This window comes from Anolis sagrei, chromosome 11 (assembly GCF_037176765.1).
Source record: "Anolis sagrei isolate rAnoSag1 chromosome 11, rAnoSag1.mat, whole genome shotgun sequence".
Taxonomy (NCBI): Eukaryota; Metazoa; Chordata; class Lepidosauria; order Squamata; family Dactyloidae; genus Anolis; species Anolis sagrei.
Window position 1 is genome coordinate 14,423,029 of NC_090031.1, and position 24,112 is coordinate 14,447,140.

The 24,112-nt window shown below is 43.4% G+C and overlaps 1 protein-coding gene across 4 annotated transcripts in view; it reads right to left on the reverse strand.

Moving 5' to 3' along the window:
- CDK5RAP2 (CDK5 regulatory subunit associated protein 2) overlaps window positions 1-24,112 on the reverse strand; it is a 144,606-nt gene that overhangs the window by 70,402 nt on the left and 50,092 nt on the right. For all 4 annotated transcript variants that reach the window (XM_067471894.1, XM_067471895.1, XM_060757314.2 and 1 more), the window contains exons 16-20: window positions 23,017-23,144; window positions 19,437-19,552; window positions 17,438-17,566; window positions 8,408-8,491; window positions 6,275-6,426 (exon numbers count right to left, since the gene is read on the reverse strand). In XM_067471894.1, coding sequence (XP_067327995.1) covers window positions 6,275-6,426; window positions 8,408-8,491; window positions 17,438-17,566; window positions 19,437-19,552; window positions 23,017-23,144 — 609 coding nt within the window. The remainder of the gene's footprint in view (window positions 1-6,274; window positions 6,427-8,407; window positions 8,492-17,437; window positions 17,567-19,436; window positions 19,553-23,016; window positions 23,145-24,112) is intronic.

The window sequence follows — 24,112 nt, forward strand, 5'->3', positions numbered from 1 at the left end:
GTTTTCAAAAGGAGGAGGAAAGGAAAAACAAACGTTTGAAAACAGGATTCATAAAAAAACCAAGATTACACTCTGAGAACTAGTTTCTAGAACTGTCACAATGTATTAGCGCTTGCTTAATAATATATATTTAGGTAAAGGTAGGTAAAGGTTTTCCCCTGACATTAAGTCTAGTCGTGTCTGACTTTGGTGGTTGGTGTTCATCTCCATTTCTAAGCCAAAGAGCCAGTGATGTCCATAGACACCTCCAAGACCATGTGGCCAGCATTACTGCATGGAGAGCTGTTACCTTCCCTATTGATCTACTCACATTTGCATGTTTTCGAATTGCTAGGTTGGCAGAAGCTGGGGCTAACAGCGGGAGCTCATGCCACTCCCCGGATTCAAACCTGCAACCTTTCGGTCAGCAAGTTCAGCATCTCAGTGCTCTGACCCACTGCGTCACCGAGGGATCAGATAGGCCTGGAAAGCATGCACACTCATCAGTGCCTATACACCCCACACAATACACATACTACCCATGGAAAAAGAGTGTGTGTGTGGCCGAGCATAGACAGGCCTGGAAAGTGTGCATGCTCGTCAGTGCATGCACACTCTACGCAACACACACACTCTCCCTGGAAATAGAATGTGTGTGTGGCAGGGCACAGAGAGGAAGTGCCTATACACCCCACACAACACCCATACTCTCCATGGAAAAAGAGAGTGTGTGTGGCCAGGCACAGGAAGACCTGGAAAGGATACACTCTCGTCAGTGCCTATACACCCCACAGAACACACATACTTTCCATGGAAAGAGAGTGTGTTTGGTGGGGCATAGGCAGGCCTGGAAAGCACGCATGCTCATCAGTGCGTGCACGCCCTACACAACACACACACTCTCCCTGGAAATAGAGTGTGTGTGTGGCGGGACGCAGGCAGGCCTGGAAAGCATGCATGCTCATCAGTGTGTGCAGGCCCTACACAACACACACACACTCCCTGGAAATAGAGTATGTGTGTGGCGGGACGCAGGCAGGCCTGGAAAGCATGCATGCTCATCAGTGCGTGCACGCCCTACACAACACACACACTCTCCCTGGAAATAGAGTGTGTGTGTGGCGGGACGCAGGCAGGCCTGGAAAGCATGCATGCTCATCAGTGCGTGCACGCCCTACACAACACGCACACTCTCCCTGGAAATAGAGTGTGTGTGTGGCGGGACGCAGGCAGGCCTGGAAAGCACGCATGCTCATCAGTGCGTGCACGCCCTACACAACACACACACTCTCCCTGGAAATAGAGTGTGTGTGTGGCGGGACGCAGGCAGGCCTGGAAAGCACGCATGCTCATCAGTGCGTGCACACCCTACACAACACACACACTCTCCCTGGAAATAGAGTGTGTGTGTGGTGGGACGCAGGCAGGCCTGGAAAGCACGCATGCTCATCAGTGCGTGCACGCCCTACACAACACACACACTCTCCCTGGAAATAGAGTGTGTGTGTGGCGGGACGCAGGCAAGCCTGGAAAGCACGCATGCTCATCAGTGCGTGCACGCCCTACACAACACACACACTCTCCCTGGAAATAGAGTGTGTGTGTGGTGGGACGCAGGCGGGCCTGGAAAGCACGTATGCTCATCAGTGCGTGCACGCCCTACACAACACACACACGCCCAGAAAGGAGGGAAGCCACACATCCGGACCTGATAATGAGGTCCGGATGTGTGGCTGCCCGGCCACGACTCCCATGAATGGATGTGGCGCATTGTGCATGCAAGGGAAGAAGGGAGGGAGGAGGAGAAAGAGAAGAAGCGTGCACGCATGGAATTACAGCTCCACATGAAAGCAGGCTTTCATGTGGAGCTGAGTTTCATGTGAGGAGGGCACACTTTTGGAAGACACAAAAGAAACGGTAAGAATGAATTCTGTACACATCTCTACCAGTTACCCAAAGACAGTTTTGTATATTCAGATCTCAGAATTGACATGTTTACATCAACTATAATCTCTAACAACAACAACAACAACAACAATATATACTTTATTTATAACCCACCCTATCTTCCCGAGGGGACTCTGTAGATGTTCAGAGGCAGGAATGTTCTGATTGTAAGTGTTCGGAATGAATTCATACGTGCAGAACATCACTGTGCACAATCCTAAATTCAGTTTTACTAGCGGTCAAAATATCCCTCTAAATACTCAAGGCTACTCAGAACGTACACAAAACATCTTCCAGTTTTGACCTCTGTTTGGACAAGCCATTTTGCAACTGAATGACATATAAATAAAGGGGATGAAGATACGGAAAACAAACTCCCTTCTTTGTTTCCTGAGTATCAATAAAGACATGTTGAAATACAACAGGCTGCTGAGAACGGCGGCATTTAGGAGGCTGGCATTTGAACGAGAGAATGCTAAGTACGTTTTTAATGCCTCCACACTGGCGTCTTAATGCCATTCGTGAGAATTAAAATTACTCCACTCCCATTGCATTGGCACCAATCATGCCGAGAGAATTTACGGCGAGGCAATAGAAAAAGGACTGCGTGTAGGGCTCGAGTACTCAAAAGCTTGCGGGTGGAAGAGAAAGGATGGGGAGCCGGGATCGGAAATGCTTGTTAGCAAAGTTTCAAGCAAATTGGAGAAATGAGTCAATATTGGAGATATTTGAAGATCTCCCTGTCAAAATTCATGTTCTTAGTTTCGACTTTTGAATTTTTGCATGCTTGGCACACAAACAGATCCCCAAACTATGGAGTGAAAACTAAGATTATGGCCATTTTAAAACCTGGTAAATACAGGTTTTACAGATATATTTGCTTCTTCTTTTCTTTTTTTTCTTTTTTTTGGTCGTGTCAGGAGCGACTTGAGAAACTGCAAGTTGCTTCTGGTGTGAGAGAATTGGCCGTCTGCAAGGACGTTGCCCAGGGGATGCCCGGATGTTTTGATGTTTTATCATCCTTGTGGGAGGCTTCTCTCATGTCCCCGCATGAGGAGCTGGAGCTGATAGAGGAAGCTCGTCCACGCTCTCCCCGGATTCGAACCTGTGACCTGTCCGTCTTCAGTCCTGCCGGCAGAGGGGTTTAACCCACTGCGCCACTGGGGGCTCCTGTCTACTTTTTATATTAGATTTTAAATGTTGAATTGTTTTTTATAATTGTTTTAATTGTATTTTGATATTTGTTATGGCAGCGAATCGCTGCTGACTGAACTGCCTTGAGTTGCCTCTGGAAATGCGGTAAATAATAATAATAATAATAATAATAATAATAACGCCTCCAATGCCAGGAACTACAGACCAATCTCTCTATTATGTCATCTATATAAATTATATGAGACAACGACATCTCATGTCAGCGTGATGGAAGAAGCAAAGGCCACCAGTATTGAAGCTATGATCCTCCGTCATCAACTCTGAATGCCCGACCACCGTCCCTCAAAGAAGTTGTTCTACTCCGAACTCAAGAACAGAAAATGGAATGTTGGTGGACATGAAAAGCGATTTCAAGATGGGCTTAAAGTCAACCTCAAAAACTGTGGTATAGACACCGAGAACTGGGGAGACCTGGTCCTTGAGCGCTCTAACTGGAGGTCAGCTGTGACCAGCAGTGCTGCAGAATTTGAAGAGGCACGAATGGAGGATGAAAGGGAGAAATGTGCCAAGAGGAAGGCACCTCAAGCCAACCCTGTCCAGGACCACCTAGCTCCAACAGAGAAGAGTTCTTCCTCCCAACCTGGACATTCCACAGATATATAAACCGCTGTCCTAGTTTCCAACAGACCTCACAACCTCTGAGGATGCCTGCCATAGATGCAGGTGAAACGTCAGGAGAGAATGCTTCAGGAACAGGGCCAGACAGCCCGGAAAACTTACAACAGCCCAGATTTATACTTGCTTATTTATGCAATACTTTGGATATAAAATAATAATAAAAAGGTTTCGGTGAAGCTGTTGTTGACGTTTTCCAAATCCTCCCTGACTCCCCAGCTCATGGTTTTCCTAACTCCTTTCGTGTGACCACTTTAAGTGTCCAGGTCGTGCTCTGGAGGAGGTCCTTTTTTAGCAGTTCTCATTTTGTCTATTTATCTCTAGCGTCCTGGAGCGCTTTCTCTGCCAGCGCCTGGCCCTGTGCCACCTTGCCGCCAATGCCTCTCCTAATTACTTAATTGCATGGTGGCTTGAAATGGCTGCCAATCTCCCAGGTGAAAGGAAGGGAGCTGCCATTATCTAAATCCACACTCGTTGCAAACCGCTTTCTTCCATTTCTCTGGAACGAGCTTGCTCACTAGGCTTGGTTGATTAAAAAAATGGTTCAAAATTCGTTTTTGATGTAGGGGGCACTGGTGGTTCGATTCAGAATTGAATTGTGAATTTTTCAGAAAAAAAATTCAGAACTTTCCAAAATTTCCAAATCGCTTTGTTAATGGTGGACGCAATTGCCAGAACTGAATTACGGATTTTTCACACAAAAAAATTCAGAACTTTCAGAAATTTCCGAATCGCTTCGTTAATGGTGTACTCGATTGCCCAGACTTTAAAGTATGGGATTTGCAGTATCTTTTTAGGCAACTCCAAGGAAAAAAAAAATAACAAACTGCCTTGCCCTTTTTACCTTGGAAGCTGATTTCACAATTTTAGGAAGGAGAGTTTGTGTTCAAAGAGTGGCCTAAATTGATGGGAGATCTAGTTCTTTTGGGGCAATGTGCAACACAAACTAAAAAACACTGAGGCCAGAGAAACCTGCTACAACGTTGGCTTTTTAAAATGTTGGAGTGAGTGCTTTGGTTCCTCCGTGTTGCTCTTTCCACCCACGTCACTCACTCACACACTACCCTCGCGGTGTCTACCCATCCCAAACCCCAACAGCAGCAACAACACACAAGCGGCAAGGCAGGTTGACCAGCCAGCCAGGGAGGCAACAACCCTTCTTCCCAGCCCTTCTTCTCTGCTTGCTTGCTTGTTTTATTTATTTATTTATTTCGGTTTCTTCTACCCCGCCCTTCTCACCCCGAAGGGGACTCAGAGCGGCTTATAAAAGCAAAGGCACAATTCGATGCCCGCATCACATAACAGTCAAAAACAAAAATAACATCAATTCACAGTTAATCAACAATTCCTGCATTACAACCAATAAAACCAATAAAATCAATAAAACCAATACAAACCCAATTCCTCCTCATAAACGGTCAGTGTTCGCTATCTCATAGTTCTAATTTTCAATTCCACTTTGTCAGTCCTGTCAGTCTTACTCGTCTGATTGTCTTATCTAGTTGTCAGATTGCCCAAAGGCCTGGTCCCACAACCACGTCTTTACCTTCCTCCTGAAGGAGAGGAGGGATGATGATGCTCTAATTTCCCCCGGGAGTGAGTTCCACAGGTGAGGGGCCACCACTGAGAAAGCCATGCTCCTCGTCTCCACCAGCCTCACTTGTGACAGTGATGGGGTCGAGAGCAGGGCCTCCCCAGATGATCTCAAACTCCGGGGTGGGACGTAGAGGGAGATACGATCGGACAGATACACTGGACTGGAACCGTACAGGGTTTTGTAGGTCAAAACCAGCACCTTGAATTGTGCTCGGAACTGAACCGGCAGCCAGTGGAGCTGGCACAACAACGGGGTGGTGTGCTCCCTGTATGTCGCTCCGGTGAGCAATCTGGCTGCCGCTCACTGGATCAGTTGAAGTTTCCAGTCTTCAAGGAAACCCCACGTAAAGTGCGTTGCAGTAGTCTATTCGGGATGTAACAAGAGCCACTGTGGCCAGATCAGACTTCCCAAGGTACGGGAGCAACTGGTGCACCGCTGTGCTCTTTTCCTAACCTCCCTTCAACACAACCTCCCTTCCTTTGCTCTTCTCCCTTCCCTTCCTGGCTCTGAATGAGCCTCTGAGCCATGTGCTCTCCCAAATCTTCTCCCCTGATTGGTTGGAGGCAAGGAGCCTCCCAGCATGCTAGTAAAGGGCTGAAAATACGCGGAATCATTTCCGACTTACTTCCTGAGTCGTTACAAAAATGGCGGAAAAAGCTTCGTAAGGGAAAAGGAACTTCCGGTTTTTAATAATAATAATAATAATAATAATAATAATAATACTTTATTTATACCCCACCACCATATCCCCAAGGGACTTGGAGCGGCTTACATGAGGCCAAAAACAATACAATACAATACAGTTAATATAAATCACATATAAAAATAAACAATAAACACACAAGGATTTAAAAGATTCTTAATGAAATTATTACGAGCAACGAGTTATCCGATGCAGCTCTATCCATGCCTACTGCTCACCTCGATCCACTGAAAAGAGACGCAGCCACCGAACGCCCCTCTTGAGCTTCACATTCATCACCAGGGAAGTCTGCGCCGTCAGCCGGCTCATCTTTGAGCCCGGACTTATTTAGATTCCTACCCTGTCTATCCGGATAGTCAGACGGAATTACCTGCAGGGGAAAAATGTGTTGTTACCATATTAGAGGGAAAGCCCCCCTCGAGACACGTATACCAATGTTCTATTACTCTGAGGGTTGTGATCACTTGCATAATAAGACTTTTATCATCTCAGAAATGTTTAATCCCCATGATAAAGATGGACCGTGTAATCATACCCCACATACGATTCATGATTACCAAGACTAATGAACACCCGATTCGATATGGTTATTGCGCTCACGAAAGAGAACGTTTCTAGAAGGGAAAGAGCAACAGAGGTAATAGCAACAAGGTTGAAGGGAGCACCGTGGGTATAATTTGAATTCCCAAACTGTTGGTCCCGACCCCAAATGTGATAAAGCTTAGCTCAATGATGAGGGTCACGAGATAAGTGGCAAAAGTAAAATCAAGTTTTTTGATTACACAAATCTGTTAGCAACAATGTGCAGTGTTTACAGTCGACTCCGTAAAAAAATGCTTCAGCTATCTATATAAATAGAAATTTAATGTTCGTTTGTGGGATTAACATAACTCAAAAACCACTGGACGAATTGACACCAAATTTGGACACAATACACCTATCAGGCCAACAAGTGATCATCACTCATAAAACACTGGAAAACACAGCAGACAGACAGACAGACAGACAGACAGACAGACAGATAGATAACAACGCATGTGCAAAACCACATATATATACACAAACACACATATAGGCCTGGGCAATGCATAGTTCTAAATGGTTCTAAAGTACTTACAAAACTAAAGTTCTGGTGGTGAAAATTTCAAAACTCTAACAAAACTCTCAAAATTTCATTATAAATGGCAGTCCCTAATTGGTTCTGTCATAAAAATCGCCAATAATGAAATAATAATTAAGTTTTGAAAGTTTCGTTAGAGTTCTGAAATTTTCACCACCAGAACTTTAGTTTTGTAAGTACTTTAGAACCATTTAGAACCATGGATTGCCCAGGCCTAATATATACACATATACACACACAAAAGACATATACACAGACTGGGCCACAGCAACGAGTGGCAGGGGGCGGCTAGTCTATATAAATAAAAATGTAATGTTTGTTTGTGGGATTAACAGAACTCAAAAACCACTGAACGAATTGACCCCAAACTTGGACACAAGACACCAATCAGGCCAACGAGTGACCATCACTTATAAAAACACTGAAAACCACAACGGAAGGGACTTAAAGAGGCAAAAAAAGCAAAAAGACGCTATAGCGCATGCACAAAAACTACTCCCCCTGGCAAAAACAAAACAAAACACACGCACACAATAGCATATCCACACACTCTTCCGGACTACAACTCCCAGCATCCCCTAGACAAAATACAGACTGACAGAGTTTTGGAGCACAACACTCCTGATCTCACAATCGTGTTAAAAAACAAAGTATGGCTCGTTGATGCTGCAATCCCAGGCGACAGCAGGATTGAAGAGAAACAACTGGAAACACTGACACAACACGAAAATTTAAAAATCGAACTGTAACGACTCTGGCACAAGCCAGCCAAGGGGGTCCCAGTGGTGATCGGCACACTGGGTGCAGTGCTTCAAGACCTTGGCCTGCACTTAAAAACAATTGGTGCTGACAAAATTACCACACTACTGGGATCTACACACATTATTCGCCGATACATCACATAGTCCTAGACACTTGGAAAGTGTCTGAAGTGTGATCCAGTACAACAGCCTGCATAGCGACCTTGTTTGTACTAATCTTATTATGTTTAAAATAATAATAATAATAAATAATGTTTTATAATAATAATAATAATAATAATAATAATAATAAACAAAACACAGAATGACAAAAAACACATTGACAAAAATTGACAAAATCCCACTTGTTTGTACTAATCTTATTATGTTTATAATAATAATAATAAATAATGTTTTATAATAATAATAATAATAATAATCAAAACACAGAATGACAAAAAACACACTGACAAAAATTGACAAAATCCCACCTCGCCGACCATCTCGGGGCCCTGGCTTGTCTCGTCGTCGAAACCTTCGGTCAGAGTCCGGCTGGCTTCCGGGCTTTCCAGAAACTAAACAGAAGTATGGAATGGTATGAACAATGAAGCACGGGCAAAAGAAAAAGCAGGTGATATGAAACGTGTACAAAGAAGCCGTGTCTTTAAACGAAAAAGATAAATTAAAAGAATGGGCCTGCAACAACAGAGTAACAAAGATTGCGTTAGATGGCATTTAGAGCAACAAGCCATATCTAAAAACGGTCAGGCCATCATATGCTAATCAAGGTGGCCAATTGAAATATATACACCTACCTCCAACAGACAAGAGTTCTTTCTCCCACCCTGGACTTTCCACAGATACCTCGTATATAAACCACATTTTCCTAGTTTCCAACAGACCTCACAACCTCTGTGACCGGGTTGTGACACAGCTGGTTGGGCGTCAGCTGCATTAAAATCACTACTGACCAAAAGGTCATGAGTCTGAAGCCAACTTGGGTCGGAGTAAGTTCCCAAACGTTTGTCTAGCTTGCTGTCGACCTTTATTTATTTATTTATTTACGCCATTTATACGCCGCCCTTCTTACCCCGAAGGGGGCTCCGAGTGGCTTACAAGGTACATACAATATATTAAATTGTTAGCATAGTATGATATCAGTATTATATATTACTATATTGTACTACACCATTATATTGTAATGTTATTAGTAATTACATGTAATAGAAAATATATAATTATAATATTGTATTGTTATTAGTAGTAATAGCATTATATTGTATTACATTATAATATTATAAGTATTATATGTGTATACAATATAATATATTATATTATTAGTAAAGCAGAGGAGACAAGGTGGAACTGTTTTCATCTGTAGCCCCCTCTCTCTTCCCTCTTTGCAGCCCAAAAGACAGTTGCATCTGTCAAGTAGGAAATGTAGGTACCACTTATGTGGGGAGGCCGATTTAACTAATTTACGATGCCATAAAATTCTCCAGCAGCGGGCAAAAGAATGAGGAAGTACTCCATTGGTGTCACAAGTGGATGGTGAAGCGATAGCTCCCCCGGTGGCCGGAATTCAAAAATCATACCCTCATGGAGCTGAAAAGTTAAATAGCCTTTGTATGTTTGTCTATATATGTTGTGTGTCTATGGAATTGAATGTTTGCCATGTATATGTGCATTGTGATCTTCCCAGAGTCCCCTGCGAGTGAGAAGGGCGGAATATAAATACTGTAAATCTATATTTAAAAATGTAATATTTGTTTGTGGGATTAACAGAACTCAAAAACCACTGGACGAATTGACACCAAATTTGGACACAAGACACCTAACAACGCAATGTATGTCCTTCACTCAAAAAAACTGATTTTGTCATTTGGGAGTTGTAATTGCTGGGATTTATAGTCACCTAAAATCAGAGCATTCTGAACCCCACCAACGATGGAATTGAACCACACTTGGCACACAGTTCTCCCATGACCAACAGAAAATACTGGAAGGGTTTAGTGGGCAGTGTCCTTTGGTTTTGGAGTTGGTAGTTCACCTACATCCAGAAAGCACTGTGGACTCAAACAATGATGGATCTGGACCAAAACCAAACTTTACATGAATACTCAATATGTCCAAATATGAACACTGGTGGAGTTTGGGGAAAATAGAATCTTGACATTTGGGAACTGTAGTTGCTGAGATTTGTAGTTCACCTACAATCCCAGAGCATTCTGAACCCCACCAATGATAGAATTGGGCTAAAGCTCCCACACAGAACCCCCATGACCACCAGTGGGCCACAACAATGCGTGGCAGGGGACGGCTAGTAAATAATAAATAAATGAGGGCGCCTGCCATAGATGCAGGCGAAACGTCAGGAGAGAATGCTTCTAGAAAAAAACTACAACAACCAAAGAGTCGGGAGTTTACGATAAACAGCTCAGGCTTGTCCTCAGTTCACGTGCCGATAGTGTTTTTGAAAATCATAATAAAATGTCAGCTCTGCCTCAGATTCCTCAACTGTGTCAGAGATGACACAACAATTCCGCCCGTTGAGATCAATGACATTTCTGCTTCCAGACTTGGCTTTTTATGGTTGCCGATTTCACACTCCTGTTGGCAGCTGTATCGAGGAGGCCAAAAGAGAGCGAGCCCATCTCCCTTGAGGAGGTCTCCATCTTCCACCTTCTTGGATCACACCGCATAGGCAAAAGCAGCCGTTACAATCAAACATTCTCCCATTTGGATGTTCAGGCTGAAAAGTAGTGTTGAAGGTGGTGACGGGTGGATAGAAGTATTTCCCAAAAGTGATCACTTCCTTCTCCCTTCTTGAGCTCTGATAGAATCATAGAATTGGAAGAGATCTCGTGGGCCATCCAGTCCAACCCCAATCTGTCAGGAAGCAGGAAGATCTCATTCAAAGTACTCCCGACAGATGGTCATCCATCCTCTATTTTAAAGCCTCCAAAGAATGAGCCTCCTGGGAAGAGAGAGAGTTCCACTGCTGAACAGATCTCTCACGCAGTTAGGAAGTTCTTCCGAATTTTCAGGTGGAATCTCCTTGGCTGTAGTTTGGAGCCATTCTTTCATTGCGTTCTAGTCTCTAGGGCAGCAGAAAGGAAGCCTGCTTCCAGCAAATTTGGACACAAGGCACTTATCAGGCCAACAAGTGACCATCACCCCTAAAAACACACAAGAAAACCAGCAGAACGGACTTTAAAAGCCCCCAAAATAAACCATATATACATATACACATACATTCATATACATACAGACACACCCATATATATATGCAAGCACACACAAATATACACACTACATATACACCTACACATACATATATATACATACACACATATAAACACACATATATGCATATACACAAGCACACACGTATACACAATATACGTATACACATATATACACAGAAATATACATATACACATGCACACATACATACACACACATATATACGCAAGCACACACAAATATACACAAATACATATACACCAACACACATATACACATACATACACACATATACACACATATATGCATATACACAAGCACACACATATACACAATATACATATACACATATAAGCACAAATACACAAATATATACACAAGTATATACACACGCAAACACAAATATATACACATATACACAAATATATACGCAGACATAAACACATATTTACAAACACAAAACGCATATACACAAACTGGGCCACAGCAACACATGGCAGAGGACAGTTAGTCTATATAAATAAAAATGTAATGTTCGTTTGTGGGATTAACATAACTCAAAAACCACTGGGCAAATTGCTGCCAAATTTGGACACAATACATCTACTAACCCAAGGAGTGACCATCACTCAAAACATTGAATTTGTCATTTGGGAGTTATAGTTGCTGGGATTTATAGTTAACCTACAATCAGAGAGCATTCTGAACTCCACCAATGATGGAATTGAACCAAACATGGCACACAGGACTCCCATGACCAACAGAAAAGACTAGAAGGGTTTGGTGGGCATTGACGTTGAGTTTGGGAGTTGTAGTACACCTAAACCCAAAGAGCACCGTGGACTCAAACAATGATGAATCTGGACCAAACTTGGCACAAATACTGCATATGCCCAACTAGGAACACAGATGGCACTTGGGGGAAATAGACCTTGACATTTGGGAGTTGTAGTTACTGGGATTTATAGTTCACCTACAATCAAAGAGCATTCTGAACCCCACAAACGACAGAATTGGGCCAAATCTCCCACACAGAACCCCCATGAGCAATAGAAAATACTTAAGGCCATCCAGTCCAAATCCCTTCACCAGGGCAAGAAAACATAATCAAAGCCCTCCTGACAGAGAGCCATCCAGCCATAGATATATATGATTCACACACAGAGATATAGATTTGAAAGATTAGAAACCAACACTTTCTCATTACTTGATTTTCCAGATCACCAGACTGGGCCACAGCAACACGTGGCAGGGGACGGTTAGTATCTATATATACTTTAAGAAGGTCCCTGTCTTTCTTCGAGGTCAGTCCTAGTTTCCCTACAAAGCATACTTGGCCTTCATGCCAGTAGCGAAAAGGAAAAGGCCAAAGAGAGCGAAGCCAACGCAGGCAGCCACAGATAAGAGTCTGGGGGTTAACTCTTATGTTATGCTTAAACCCCCTCAAGGAATAGACTTTAATTTCTGGACGGGCAAAGAAAAACCACACGATATGCAAAACGACATGGCTGAAGGCCAAGGAAAGGTCTGCAGAGGATCAAAGCTGCCTCTTGCAACTCTCCCCGTGGCCAACAAAAACCTTGAGAAATAGGGTATTTTTTCTTTTTCCTAAACGAATTGCTGATATGCTTGGTTTGCAACATTCCCGACGGCAGGACTTGGCACAAGGGGTTCTCCATCTGAAAGCAGACGTTCGGGGGGACAGTCGGGGCAGAGGGAACAGAGTCACACAATCTCTTCCCTGGGGCCCAAAGGGAGATGTGGGATGAAGCAGTGGCAGGGATTTGCATTTTCGGTCTCGTTTTGGAAAAAGAACGAGACACCGAAAGCAAGGCTATCCATGCATTTAAATGAGCAGAAAACCATGCCTTTTAGAAGAGTCGTAACATAATCATGGTATCTCTTTCTGCCCTGGGACCCTCGTAGGAGTCCATATAGGATGAAGACGTTGTTGAAAAGTGGGGGTAGTTTTGCAACCAAGTGTTACAATCAGATTTCTACTCCTAGAAGGCAAAATCCCATTTCTTTCGAGCTAAAAAGGCTGAAAATATAAAAAGGCGAAGGTCTCCCAAAAATACTCCTCTAACGGCTGGCATTCCCATTACAGAGTTGTTGAATATTTTCATAACACAACATAGCTTAAAATATTAACAAGATTTTTAAAAACCGGTCTAAAATAGAGACCAGAAAAATAGAATAAAAAAGGAACAACAAAAATCAAACGAAAGAAGAAAAAGAAGAAGAAGGAGGAGGAGGAGGAGGAGGAGGAGGAGGAGGAGGAGGAGGAGGAGGAGGAAAAGAAAGAAAAGAAAGAAGAGAGGAGAAGTGTTAATTTTCTTCGGTCCAACTTCCAAAATACTTCGAAGAGGGCTTCTTCCTTTTCCTTCTTCTGTAGTTTTTCGGTTCTCCATTCTTTCTTTTCTTTTTCTTTTTTTGTCTTATTTTTTATTATTTTGTGAGGCATTTCTATACTTATATATGTCCTACCTCTTACATCTTATTTTAAATATTCATTTATCATTTTCCAGTCTGTCTCTTTTTCTATTTTCCCTTTATATTTTTGTAATATGTAGCTTAGCCTGTCCATGTTTCTTCTGTCCATAATGTTTTTTATTCCAGTCTTCAATTGTAGGTATTTCCTTTTTTCACCATAATCTCGCATCGCAAATTCTAGCAGTGATTGTGGAAAGGAATCGAAGTTTGCCTGTGTTACTCTCAAGTTTTTGATCCGTAATTCCCAGTAAGAATATTTCGGCTTTAAGAGTTATTTTAATCTTCAGTATTTTTTGTATTTCCTTCGCAGCTCCAGGGGTTCTTGGATGAAACTGATTATCTGGATCCATCACAGTTGGGTTTACGACAGCCATGGTCGCCTTAGTGGATGATCTCCGCAGAGAGCTCGAAAGGGGGAGTGTGTCCTTGTTGGTTCTCCTGGACCTCTCAGAGGCCTCCGATACCTTCTGGGGCGCCTTGCAGGGATGGGTCTTGGAGGGACCGTTCTGCAGTGGCTCCAGTCCTTTCTGGAGGGTCATAACCAGAAGGTGTTGCTGGGGGAATCCTGCTCGGCCCCACAGCCATTGTCCTGTGGGGTCCCACAGGGCTCAGTACTGTCCCCCATGTTGTTAAACATCTACATGAAGCCGCTGGGTGAGATCATCTGGAGTTTTGGAGTTCGATGCCATCTGTATGCAGATGATGTCCAACTCTATCACTCATTTCCACCAGACGCTAAGAAGGCTGTCCAAGTCCTGAACCGGTGCCTGGCCGCTGTTACAATCTGGATGAGGGCGAGCAAATTGAAGTTGAATCCAGGCAAAACAGAGGTCCTACTGGTCAGTCACAAGACCAAACAGGGTGTAGGGTCACAACCTGTGCTGGATGGGGTCACACTCCCCTTGAAGGCACAGGTTCGCAGCTTGGGGGTCCTCCTGGACTCATTAGTGAGCCTGGAATCCCAGGTTGCAGCGGTGGCCAGGAGCGTTTGCACAATTAAAACTTGTGTGCCAGCTGCGCCCGTACCTTGGGAAGTCAGATTTGGCCACAGTGGTCCACGCTCTCGTTACATCCAGGATAGACTACTGCAATGCACTCTACGTGGGGTTGTCTTTGAAGACTGCTCGTAAGCTTCCAATAGTCCAACAAGAGGTTAATAACTGGGACGGCACACAGGGAGCATACAACTCCCATGTTATGCCAGCTCCACTGGCTGCCAGTTTGCTACCGAGCACAATTCAAAGTGCTGGCTTTGGCCTATAAAGCCCTAAACAGCCCTGTCCCAAATTACCTGTTCGAATGCATCTCTCCCTATGAACCATCACGAAGATTAAGATTCTCCAGGGAGGCCCTGCTTTCCGTCCCGCCATTGTCACAGGCACGATTGCGGGGGGGGGGGGGGGGGAGCGAGAGACAGGGCCTTCTCAGTGATTGCTCCCCGGCTATGGAACTCCCTTCCTGGTGCGATCAGGTCAGCCCCCTCCTTCCTGTCCTTTAGAAGGATGGTCCATCTTTAAATCTCTTTTCCTGTCCACCAACATTCCGTTTTTCATTCTTGAGTTAGGAATAGAGCAACTGTTTTGGGAGATGGTGGTTGGGCATCCAGGCAACATGGCCAGTCCAGTGGAGTTGATGACGGAGGACCATCGCTTCGATGCTGATGGTCTTTGCTTCTTCCAGCATGCTGACATTTGTCCGCTTCCCAAGAGATTTGCAGAATTTTCCGGAGGCAGCGCTGATGGAGTCATTCCAGGAGTCTCACAGGCGTATAGCAGGGTTGAGAGGACAATAGCTTTATAAACAAGCACCTTGGTATCCCTACGGATGTCCCGGTCCTCAAACACTCTTTGCTTCATTTGGAAAAATGCTGCACTCGCAGAGCTCAGGCGGTGTTGAATTTCAGTGTGAATGTTGACTTTTGGTGGAGAGGTGGCTACCAAGGGAGCGGAAACGGTCAACATTTTCTAATGTTACACCATTAAACGGTATTTCTGGCATTGGAGAGGGATTGGCCAGTGACTGCTGGAAACGTACTTTGGTTTTCTCGATGTTTAATGGAAACTAGGCAAGTGGGGTTTATATATCTGTGGAATGATGTCCTGAGTGGGAGAAAGAACAAAGTGTAATAATAGTAATTCCAAAAGTGTTGCCGTAGCCAACTCGGAGTGATTCCGAAATAGGAGGGCGGCCCAGAAACTCCAGAAGAAATACCCAGCGAAGAGGGGAGGCTTTCCGTCGCCCGAGATAATGGCCGACTTAATGCCTGAGCACAAGGACACTCAGCCAGGCTGTCCCTTAATTGAGTGCAGGGCCATCAAACCTGGGTAAATACAAGATCCGCTCCCGCGGCTACAAATCTGCCAGAAAGAGACAAAAATCAAGTTCTTCAAACATTCCATTTTCCGGTTCTTTGAGGCAGAAGTCCAATTTACGGACTCAAGATAGAAACTGTCACTCAGCAGCGCTGTTTGCTTGCCTTTCATTCCGCTGATGGCTGTATACGTACCAAAGAAGGAAAATTAAAGGAGAGGGGGAGCCCTGGAAGTCGCCCCGGAGAAAGAACGACAATCTGCAACGTAAAGGTATTATGCAGCCAAACAAATAAGGACGTGGTTGATTGACCGAAGCTAAAGAGACCTTCTGTCCAAAGGCACCTCTTTCTCCATCCTGGAGAGAAGTGGCTATTTCAGTGTTTCTCAGCCATCCTAATGCCGTGACCCCTTAATACAATTCCTCCTTTGTGGTGACCCCCAACCATAACATTATTTTCATTGCATCTTCATCACTGTGATTTTGCTACTGTTATGAATCATAATGTAAATATCTGATATGCAGGATGTATTTTCATTCACTGGACCAAATTTGGCACAAATACCCGATATGCCCAAATTTGAATATTGGTGGGGTTGGGAGGGGGGACTGATTTTGTCATTTGGGAGTTGTAGTTGCTGGGATTTATAGTTCACCAATGAACTCCACCAATAATGGAATTGAACCAAACTTGGCACACAGAACTCTGATGACTAACAACTAATACTGGAAGGGTTTGGAAAGCATTGACCTTGAGCTTTGGGAGTTCTAGTTCACCTACATTCAGAGAGCGCTGTGGACTCAAACAATGATGGATCTGGACTAAACTTGGCATAACTACTCAATCTGCTCAAATGCGAACACTGGTGGAGTTTGGGGAAAATAGATCTTGACATTTGGGAGTTGTAGTTGCTGGGATTTGTAGTTTACCCACAATCAAATAGCTTTCTGAACTCCACCAACGATGAAATTGAACCAAACTTGGCACACAGAACTACCATGACCAACAACTAATACTTGATGGGTTTGGAAGGCATTGACCTTGAGCTCTGGGAGTTCTAGTTTACCTACATTCAGAGAGCGTTGTGGACTCAAACAATGTTGAATTTGGACTAAACTTGGCATGACTACTTAATCTGCCAAAATGTGAACACTGGTGGAGTTTGAAGAAAATAGATCTTGGCATTTGGGAGTTGTTGTTGCTGGGATTTGTAGTTCACCTACAGTCAAAGAGCATTCTGGGCTCCACCAACGATGGAATTGAACCAAACTTGGCACACAGAACTCACATGACCAACAGCTAATACTGGAAGGGTTTGGAAGGCATTGACCTTGAGTTTGGGAGTTCTAGTTCACCTCCATCCAGAGAGCACTGTGGACTCAAACAATGATGGATCTGGACCAAACTTGGCATGAATACTCAATCTGCCCAAATGTGAACATGGTGGAGTTTGGGGGAAATAGACCCTCACCTCACTGTTGTCCAACAGCCTCTGACTCTCCTTTTCCAGGGAACCAGACGGGGAGTAGTCCAGTTGCTTCCTTCGAAGGTCTTGGATCTCCAAATGCAGCTCCTTCACCACTGAGAAGAGTTCGACGATCTGAAAGAGGAGACAAGGAATTGTTCACAGGTTCGCGGATCAATTTTACAACACGGCTTGAAAGACACAGAAAATCCTGCCATTTTATTTATTTATTTATTTTGCAAGCACATCATGCACAATATTTCTGAAAAAATACATGCTGGCAACCATGGCTTCAGTCTGGGCTCTGGGTGCTGAGTATGGCCCAGGGTCCAAAAATAGAAATAAACATACTATTGCAGCAGGAGCCAGAAACAACGTAATTAGATAAGGGGTCGAGTGAAGAAGAATGAAGTGAAATGGAAAACTCTGGCATTACAGAGATAAGCAAAAGTCTTTGTTTGCCGATCAGAGCAGAGAACCGGGTCCGTAGGTCTGAGAGATTATGAGGGAAAGAGATAGAGAAAATTCATGGGATTCAACATGATTTCACGAGAGCTTATTAACAGCCAGTTGTTTACCTCCAAGTGAGAAAATAGGCCTGAGTTCTTGTGTCAAATCAAATCCTGGTTTTGGATTCAAGTATCTTGGAAGTTTTTAATATTCTTGTTTTTAATGTTCTTGCTCACTTTTTTTTTCTAAGTATACCTTTTGCTTATGGATTTATGCTGCACTTGTGATTTTTGGCTATTCCTGGACTGTATTACTTTTGGATTTTTATTAAACATTTGGATTCCTATGTGGCTATCACCTATCGCTAAACCTTTTTTGAATGATTCCTCTCCTTTATTTCTGCTTTTTCATATATTTTATGTGGGTTTTTTTAAACTACCTGTACCCATCACCTGTTGCTATGGCCAACATTCCCTCCCTCTTTCTCTCCTTCCTTCCCTCTTTTTCTTTCCCTATTTCTCTTCTTTCTTCCATCTCTACCTGTTTCTTTCCTCCCTTTCTTTGCTCTTTGGTTACATCCTTCCTTCTCTCCTTCCTTCCTTCTTTACCTATCTTTCATTCCTTCTCTTCTTCCTTCCCTCTCTTTTTCCTTTCACTTTTTTATTTCCTTCTTTCCTTCCCTCCTTCTCTCCTTCCTTCCTTCCTTCCTCTCCTTCATTCCTCCCCTCTTTCCCTCCTTCTCTCGTTACTTCTTGACTGTCCCATTTAATATTGTATTATATCTTACATAGAAAGAAGCAAGGGAAGAAGGAAGGATGGACAGGAAGGAAGGAAAAAGAAAGGGGGGGAGGGAAGGAGGGAAAGAAGGGAAGGAAGGAAAAGAAAGAAGGAGGGACAGGAAGGAAGGAGAAGGAAGAAGGAAGGAAAGAGGGAAAGGAAGGAGGGAGGGAAGGACATGAAGGGGAAGGAAATAAAGAAAGGGAAAGAAGGAGGAAAGGAAGGGAGGGAGGAAAAGAAGGAAAGGAAGGAGAAGGAAGGAAGAAAAGGAAAGAAAGGGAGGGAAGAAGGAGAGGGAGGAAAGAAGGGAAGGGAGTGAGGGAGAGAAGGAAGGTCCTTCACTCAAACACCGTCGACCTTCCTCGCTGCCTCCTCCTCCACCTCCTCCTCCCCTTCTTCCTTGCCTGGGGGCCCCACTGCTGCTACTGCCACTCATCTGTCCCTTCCTATTCCAACAGGGAAAGGAGGAGGAAGAGACTGCCCTCCTGACATAGCAGGGAAAGAGAAGGGGCTCCATGCGGCAAGCCTCCACCTCCACTCCCATGTTGCCCACTCTCGCGTGTGTGTGTGTGTGGCCGTGCACGTGCGCCTGGCTCCTCATGCTTTAACAGCCGGCTGTTTTCCCGCAAGGAGGAGGGGGCATGGAGGGAGACCTGCAATTGGGCAAAAGCACAAACACTTCCCTCCCGAAATAAAGTCCAAATTGGCCTTTAGAACATTATTGGAATTATTGGAACCCACCCACCTCATTTGCTAAAAAAGAAATGGAAACAACCACCTTTTTCTTCAGCTCTTCCACTGAGAGGTGGTCTATCTGCAAGTCCAAATGGTCCCGTCCTCTTAAGCAAAAGCTCATGTAAGAGGTCTGGTCGCTCCAACATGACAGCGTTTCCTCTGCCCAATAAAACACACAACAATTATTTCTGGATCTATATGGTCTCAAACACCATCAGAAACACAATTTATGACTAACAAAACATATAGGAGATCTTTGGAAGGATTTAGAGGAGTTGTAGTTCACCTACATCCAGAGCACACTATGAACCCAAACAATGATAGATCTGGACCAAACTTGGCATACATACCTGATATGGCCAAATTTGAATACTGGTGGATTTTGAGGAAAATTGGCATGGGCATTTTGGAATTGTAGGTACTGGGATTTATAGTTCCACAGGCGGGAAGCCACCCCTGAGAAGGCCCTGTCTCTCATCCCCGTTTGCGCCAGCGGCGGGATTGAGAGCGGGACCTCCCCGGAAGATCTTAAGCTCCGAGGTGGGACGTAGAGGGAGATACGTTCGGGCAAGTTAACCTGGCATGATGGGAGTTGTAGTTCACCCATGGGAGTTGTAGTTCAATTGTATACAATTTAAAAACTGATTTTTCAAATAACCCGGCAATACCGGTTACCTAAGCTAGTTAATATCTGTAATAATAATAATTAATGCAAAGTATTTTTTTATAAGGATTGAGACTCTGGGACAAGTTGTGGCAACCTCTCACATCCCATACCAAACGTTTGGTACTATTGGGAGGGGAAATTTCCCCTCCAAATCTTTTGTGATGTATGGGGATTTTTCCCTCCTCACAAACAGCAATCTGCATGAATTGTGACCCTAATTTATTTATTTATAACATTTATATGCCGCCCTTCTCACCCCGAAGGGAATTCAGGGCGGTTTACAAGATACATACACATACAATATATTAAATTATTAGCATAGCACAATATTAGTATTATATATTACTATATTGTACTATGCCATTATATTGTAATATTATTAGTACATGTAATATAAAATATATAATTATAATATTGTATTATTATTATATTGTATTACATTATAATAGTAAAAATATTATATGTATATAAAATATATTATGTTATATATTATATAATTATAATGCAGAATTATAATTTGCATATCTAAAGCATTGCATTTTGAAATAATTTCAGGCAGGTGGAATGGAGAAGGGCAGGGAGTGAAAAAAAGGGAGAGATGAATGTGCAGAATTTTTATTTTAGCTACCGCCGCAAACGACGGCAGCAGGTGAGTGGGAATAAAGTGGTTTACGTTGTTCAACTGGGCAATTTGGGGGAGGGAAAGCGGTTGTAATCGGCTTACTCCAAAGCCAGAAACCCTCTGCGGGCAAAAGCAGCGGGGTCACGCAAAATGTTTGCATTTCTGCTCCAAGCTGAGCGGCTCAATGAGTGGTGAGCAAGGAAAAAGCTAGCTAAGCACCCCCACCCCCCCCCCCCTTTAAGAAAAAAGCACCACAGTTTTCAACATGTTATTAGGACTCCTTTGAGAATGGAGAAAGTGCCATCCGTGCCCCCAGGGTTAAGTCTGAGCCCTGCAATACCCTCTTTTGTAAACAATGGCAGTTTTCCAAAAGTTTCATGATGATGGTGCACTTTGTAGACATGCAACATTTTGTGACACAGTCATTCAGATTCATTAACAAATGCCCTTCTTAGATGTGCATCATTTTGTGGCACAATCTATGCTGATGATCGTGCCATCACCACTCAAGCAGGGAGCTTTGAAACGGTTGAACAAAAGCTCTCCGAAGCTTTAGGTACTCTTACTTCCTTTATTACAGGGAAAACTATCTGATTCCTAATCCATCTAAAATACAATTGTGTGTTTTCGCCTTAAGAACAAACAAGCACCTTGAGCTTTGAGGATGACCTGGGAAGGAATCCCACTGGAACATTGCAGCACACCCAAACACCTGGGAGTTACTCTGGACTGTGCTCTGACTTGTAAGAAGCACTGCCTGACAATCAAGCATAAAGTGGGCACTAGAAATAATATCATACGAAAGCTGACGGGCACAACCTTGTTTCCTGTGTTATCCGTTGATAGCCTCCCTCCCCCAGAGTGAAGAGAGATGGCCAGGAAGACAGTTCCACCTTGTCTCCTGCACTCTGCTAATAATATAATTGTATTTATAATATAATATTCTACTATTCTAATAATTATATAATATATTGTATGTATATATAACTTGTAAGCCGCTCGTCCCGTTCAGGATGAGAAGGGCGGCATATAAATGTTGTAAATAAATATATAATATAATATACTATATTGCATATACATATAATATTTATAATATTATACTGTAATGCGATATAATACTACTAATAATACAATATTATAATTATATATTTTATATTACACTAGCTGTCCCCTGCCACGTGTTGCTGTGGCCCACATGGGGGTTCTGTGTGGGAGGTTTCGCCCATTTCTATCATTGGTGGGGTTCAGAATGGTCCATGATTGTAGGTAAAGGTAAAGGTAGTCCCCTGACATAAGTCCAGTCATGTCTGACTCTGGGGTGTGGTGCTCATCTCCATTTCTAAGCCGAAGAGCCAGCGTTGTCCGTAGACACCTCCAAGGTCATGTGGCCGGCATGACTGCCTGGAATGCCATTATTGTAGGTGAACTATAAATCCCAGCAACTACAACTCCCAAATGTCAAGATTCTATTTTCCCCAAACTCCACCAGTGTTCACATTAGAGCATATTGAGTATTCGTGTAGAGTTTGGTCTAGATCCTTTATTGTCCACAGTGATCTCTGGATGTAGATGAACTACAACTCCAAAACCAAAGGACACTGCCCACCAAACCCTTCCAGTATTTTCTGTTGGTCATGGGAGAACTGTGTGCCAAGTTTGGTTCAATTCCATTGTTGGTGGGGTTCGGAATGCTTTTTGATTGTAGGTGAACTATAAATCCCAGGAACTACAGCTCCCAAATGACAAAATCAATTTTGTTTCAATGAAGGACATACATTGGGTTGTTAGGTGTCTTGTGTCCAAATTTGGTGTCAATTCGTCCAGTGTTTTTTGGGTTCTGTTAATCCCACAAACGAACATTACATTTTTATTTATATAAGATGTAATATTACTAATAATATTACAGTATAATGGTTTAGTACAATATGGTAATATATAATATTAATATTGTGCTATGGTAATAATATAATATATTGTATTTACATATTATAGTGTTACCTCACTTATCCCGGGGGTTACGTTGCAGGACCACTCGCGATGAGGTAAAATCCACAAAGTAGGGTCGCTATATTAATATTATTTTAATATTTCTACTTTATTTTAGTAGCTATAAACTTTTTAAGTCTTTACAAACCTAAAATAAACCCTACTTCTGTTTTACCAAGTACTCCTCCTCCGCTTCCTCCTCAATTTGCTTCTGACACGATAAATAAATTTTGCAACACAGTAATTCAGATTCATTAACCAACGTACTGTCGCAAAATGCTGAAAGCCTTAAAAAACAAGATTTGATCTGTTATATTTTCTAATTAATTAGGGCCGCATCCCTCTCACCTTCCTTCCGGTTGGCCTTGATCTGATCCTCCAGGGCTTTCCGCAAATTCCAGGCCGCGAAAACGTTCTCTTCCAGCTGTTTCCGCAACTCGAGGATGTTACTCATCTCCTCCTGCAGGTTATTTATGCTAAAAGGCATGCACACATATATAAGAAAAATATAGATCTATCAACGGGCGGCAGGTTACGGAAGGAGACATAGCTCAAGGCTCATCAAACTCTAAAGAACATTTTGCCGCGGACCCCTGGCATCTTTTATACATCAAGGCTCCTATAAAAGAATGTGCTCCAAAGGCAAGGAGAGAAGAGAGAGCACTAAACTCGCTTTAAATCATAAGACCCTCTCATCTTGGTGGTACGGCGTAAACAAATCTTTACATAGGGAGGAAATGGAGATAAACGCCTGTGTGTGAGTATCATTTGGGATCTTCAAGACATGCAAATCAGTTTCACTCCAGACCCGCCAACTCTCTTCCAAAACCTAACTCCAAGGACCTGGACCACATTTGGCACAAAGACCCTCATGACCCACTTTACGTCCTGGTGCAGTTTGAGGAAGGATGGAACACACACAGTACCGTCACTCACGTCCAGTGACCGCTGAAACACCCACAAATGATGGACCTGGAACAAACGTGGGACACAGTCCCACCATGACCCACTTTACACTCTGCAGTGGTTTCGAGGAGAATTGACAAAAGTCAATGAGAATTGCAATATCTTCACTCACTTCCAGAGAATCATAGAATCATAGAATCAAAGAGTTGGAAGAGACCTCATGGGCCATCCAGTCCAACCCCCTGCCAAGAAGCAGGAATATTGCATTCAAACCACCCCTGACAAATGGCCATCCAGCCTCTGCTTAAAAGCTTGCAAAGAAGGAGCCTCCACCACACTCCGGGGCAGAGAGTTCCACTGCTGAACGGCTCTCACAGTCAGGAAGTTCTTCCTAATGTTCAGATGGAATCTCCTCTCTTGTAGTTTGAAGCCATTGTTCCGCGTCCTAGTCTCCAAGGAAGCAGAAAACAAGCTTGCTCCCTCCTCCCTGTGGCTTCCTCTCACATATTTATACATGGCTATCATATCTCCTCTCAGC